Below are 4,543 nucleotides of genomic sequence, written 5' to 3'. Positions count from 1 at the left end.
ACTCATTTAAAAGTGATGACATTTTACTGAATTTAAGAAGAATGGTTAAGAGTATCTTGTATATTCAGAAAAGAAAGTTAAAAGTGGGGGTCTGTGATGTTAATTTTTAGATATTACTAAAAAAGTGCTAATTTTGAGCTTAAATTAGGGCTATTTTTTTTTCTTGATTCTCACAATATATTTGATTTACTTATCAAATATGATGATTGAATTCATGACAGTTTATTAAATATATAATTTAGGACCAGTATAAAACAGTTCACTGCACAAAATAACTCTGTGTGCAGACTGCATGTAAAAATAGGAATCCAAACTTAACATACTTTAAATACTTCAAAAGAGAAAAAATGATCATTTTCTTCTAAAAAAACCTTCCGCCACAAAATATAGTTCCTCACTTAATGCTTTTGGTATGGAATTTAATCATGGAGTTTTAACTGAATATAGTTTATTTGGCATTGTAGAATCCAAATTTATTGTAAGAATTAAAGCATTACTCAGATTTTTTTAAATATAGGTTAAAATAAAAATCTGCACAAAAGCTCAGGAGCGAACCTCGTTAAAGAGAAAACTTATTCCATATCGATTTTAAAAACGAAAAAAAAAATCAGCTGCAACCCGTTTTTTCCAATTTTTATTTTATGTACAAAAGTTATCTGGAAAATATGGAACACACAATTTCAGGATACGCGTGAGAAATCGATGATCGTTCTTGCTCACCAGTGCTCTTTGAAATGAAGTGAAGGAATATGTAATTAATAATTTCTGTGACCAGGGACACATAATGTATTGAAAAGCGAAACATAAGATGTTAGCTGTACGAACTTAAATATCAGCATGCTTCAGTGTGTACGCTTTCTTTTCTATTTAAATGTTTTCTGTAAAATCTCAAATGCTCAGGTCTCACAAATGTATGTGGAAAAAGTGGACAATCTGAACAAGGTATCTAACAACGTTCCTCTCGAAGAGCACAGCTCGCCCTCTCTGTGCCACTGTACTGCTCTGTGTAGCAGTATTTGCGGATGTACTTGTTTGGGATTTGACGGTCAGACTAAAATATGTCGCCTTCTGAAGTCATGTGACGCAGTGGACATGACAGTTACTGAAGATTATTGGAGATACCACGTTCTTACGCCACAAGGTAAGCACTCTATTAAAATAAAAATCTGATACAAATTAAAAATAAAACCCTGAACCTGATTTTAGTAAATAATTACTATTTCAATGAAACAGGACCTCACGGACTTAATACTGAATTAACAAAAAATATTTTTTTTTCTAAAAGTTCTATATACTTAAAACGTATTGCATAATCATAAACAACAAGTCTTGAAAGAGACATAGTAACGCAAAAATAGACAATCTAGGGGGAAAATAAGAATTTTTGAATTTCCCAAGCAGTTTCTTCTATTATTAAGTTTCACACAATAAAAGACTTCGAAACCTAAAAAAATAACTTTAATGAAGAAAAATAATTTCTATCCGTAAATATTGCTTAATATTCCTTCTTACTTATTGTACTGGTGGGCAGACAAGAGTAATAAGTTACTTTTGTCTCAATTCCCAAGAGGTAGAATGTCGGTAGACGGAACATTTTAGTGTTATTCGCTTAAAGTCACGTGACGCTGATATGGACTTTGACAACGAAGCAAAAAATACAAACTTTGTTTTTCCGGCACTTACATTTTGTACTCTTTGCTTACTTTATAGTGTAGTTGAGTATGTAAAGAATTCTCTTTACTCATATTTTTTTTCCAATATATAATACAAGTATCATAAAGATTTAATGTTTTCTGACTTACTATGTATCTTTAAGCAAATGAATAAACATTGAACTCTTAGACTATTACATTGTAGTTGATATTTACATTGCTTGTATGTGAAAACTACATTCCTTCAATACCCCCTCAATGCACGTAACACCTTATTGCAAATAATTAACCACATAAGTGTACCCGAAGCACCTAAGAGAGAAACTTCAATTATTGTACAGTGGAGCCTCATTTATCCGGACACTTTGGTTCCCAGTCAATTTGTTCGGATATGTGAAGCGTCCGGATACCTGAATTGCCTTGATTTTAGTTATACATGTATATGGCCTTTCATACCATTGGCAATAGTAAATTTGTTTTATTGTTTAAATACTTTTATATACATTAATACTAAGTACTTGTTTAAATAAAATAAAAAACTACATTGTCATTGGATGAAACGTTGTTTATTTGAAAACATTAATTATTTCGACTTCCCAGTGTCTAATGAATCAACTTCTCCTAGCAAAGTGTCTGTAGAGCTGGTAGGGGAAAAAACTGTCGGTAGAGTCTTATTTAATATGAACGCCCATCAATGCCTTATCATTAAATGTGAAATTAACTGCACATGTATACGTACGCTAATCAAAATCATCCCAAGCAAGATCGTTTTAATTAACGATTGTGTAATAATAAAAGTGATTTTATGAATGTCATCAAATCACAGAATCAGTTTTTTCGCACAAAAAAAATGTGCATAAAAAAAAACTCCGATGTCATGTTTATAAGTAGCAATACAAAAAACCATGTTCCGACTATATTCTAACAGTAAAAGAAATAAATTTGCCGACTACGAACAATTATAGCTTATAAAAATATTTTCCTTAATTAATACGTATCAAATACATGTTTGAGAAGCGAGAGTCTCGTGTGTACCTATCGACCTATTAAAAAATACCGTCCGGATAAATGAACCAAAATATAACGTAAACATTCATTTTATGGTGAAAAAAAGAACGTCCGGATACGGATTAACGAGACAACATAACGTTAAAAAATTCCGTTCACATGAAAAATCGTCCGGAAACCGAAGCGTCCGGATATCTGGAGGTCCACTGTATTATATATTATCAAATGGTTTTTCAAAATTGAATTGCAATATTTCAATAAATGATTTATTCTCACAGATCTACCTGGTGATTGTAAAACCCTTTACGATAGAGGATATAGAGCGTCGGGTGTGTACACTATATATCCCTGGGAGAGATACAGTCCTGTTTGTCGTTCTATCAAAGTCTTCTGTGACATGGAAACCAATGGAGGGGGGATGGACTGTTAGTTAAAGATTATTTACAACTTGGTTCCTTTTCTTCGTTTTCTCTCTTTTAAATTCTTATTTATGATATTTCTACTTCAGATTTTATCTTTTAAAATAATTAAATAATATGGAAAAAACAAGATTAAAAAAAATACGTAAGGAAATAAAAATATGAGACAACACTTTAAAAAGTAATAGTGTTCTTTAATATTTTATAGGCAATACAATTTCGAAAAACAGGATCGGTTAACTTTACCCGGAATTGGGCTGATTACAAGGATGGGTTCGGAAATCCAGAAACAGATTATTGGATTGGTAAGGCAGCAACATTATTAAACGTGATTTATCCATTTTTTTTTAAAGGCAATTTTTTTTCAATGATTAATAAAAAAAATGTAGAGAAATGCTCAGATGTTGTACTTTTTACTTGTTTAAAATCCATTGTCCAAAGGGCAATGGATACATTTTACCAAACATGCTCATTTTCAAAAATCAACTCAATATTACCATCAATTGATTACAGGAAATGACGCAATTTACCAACTAACAAAAGATCGTCCATCACTGTATGTTTCGCTCACACGAAATAATGTAAATACAAAATACGAGATTTATAACCAGTTCTCTGTTTCGGATGAAAACGACAACTATAGACTCTTCCTTGCTGAACCAGCAACAGGGACACTAGGTACGGACACTCATAATTCTTTATATTTCATGAATTGATGAAAATTAAAAAAAAAAAAAACGAACCAAAAAAAAAAAAAAAAACGAGAAAGCATAATGATCTGATTTGTATAAATGACTGTTGCTAACTCTCGGGTATAGATACGAACATTCTTTGTTTTCAATAGTTGTGGTGTTGATGAGTCTCTTTTCCATTAGTATTAGCAGTAATATCTTACGGAAATATTTATGCTTGCTCTTGGCGACATTTAGCAAATTGAACGAGTCGATGTGAATAAAGATGTTAGATAACAAGTGTGATTAAAGAATCACTGCTGAAAGCTTGATTTTCTTTTACGAATCTATATAAAAACTGTAATGGTATATGATACATACCTATCGATACAATGAATTTCAGAGTTAAAAAAAAACAAACAATAATTGCAATCTTTTTTTTAACAGGTGACAATATGTTAAATACAGATCGTGTAATCGCCGGAATGGGATTCACTACTATAGACCGAGATAATGACAACAAAGGCGGCGGATATAACTGTGCTGTAGCCATGGCCGGGGGCTGGTGGTTCAATGCTTGTCATCGCGCCTTCCTTAATGGCCCCTGGGCCTCGGAGAATTGGCGGGAACCATGGTCACCGGGTCTTATGAATGGAATGGATATCATTGAAACTAAAATGATGATAAAACCTCGTTAAGTACACTTAGCTTTCTTTAGTCTTTTTAATTTAAATCTTGGTGAATTTACCAAAAATGTCTTTGAAAGAATGTAATTTGCATTAAGATTACAAGT

At 32.0% G+C, this 4,543-nt stretch overlaps 2 protein-coding genes across 2 annotated transcripts; both read left to right on the top strand.

Moving 5' to 3' along the window:
• The first annotated feature begins 805 nt into the window (after positions 1-805).
• On the top strand, positions 806-3,090 carry LOC133176137 (uncharacterized). The gene is made up of 2 exons (XM_061311297.1): positions 806-1,141; positions 2,939-3,090. Exons 1-2 carry the CDS (start codon positions 838-840, stop codon positions 3,088-3,090), a joined length of 456 nt encoding a protein of 151 aa, XP_061167281.1. The 5' UTR covers positions 806-837.
• Positions 3,091-3,287: 197 nt separating this feature from the next.
• Positions 3,288-4,543, top strand: LOC133176135 (ficolin-1-like; the record flags this gene model as incomplete). Its single annotated transcript, XM_061311296.1, has 3 exons — positions 3,288-3,384; positions 3,593-3,757; positions 4,198-4,543. Coding segments are annotated over 3 exons (513 nt in total), but the record flags the coding sequence as incomplete, so codon positions are not given.

Source organism: Saccostrea echinata, unplaced genomic scaffold (assembly GCF_033153115.1).
Source record: "Saccostrea echinata isolate AGI-Se365-2 ecotype Australia unplaced genomic scaffold, CSIRO_AGI_Sech_v1 ptg000066l, whole genome shotgun sequence".
NCBI lineage: Eukaryota > Metazoa > Mollusca > Bivalvia > Ostreida > Ostreidae > Saccostrea > Saccostrea echinata.
The sequence above is the reverse complement of the archived record's forward strand: the minus strand, read 5'-3'. Positions and strand labels throughout refer to the sequence as shown.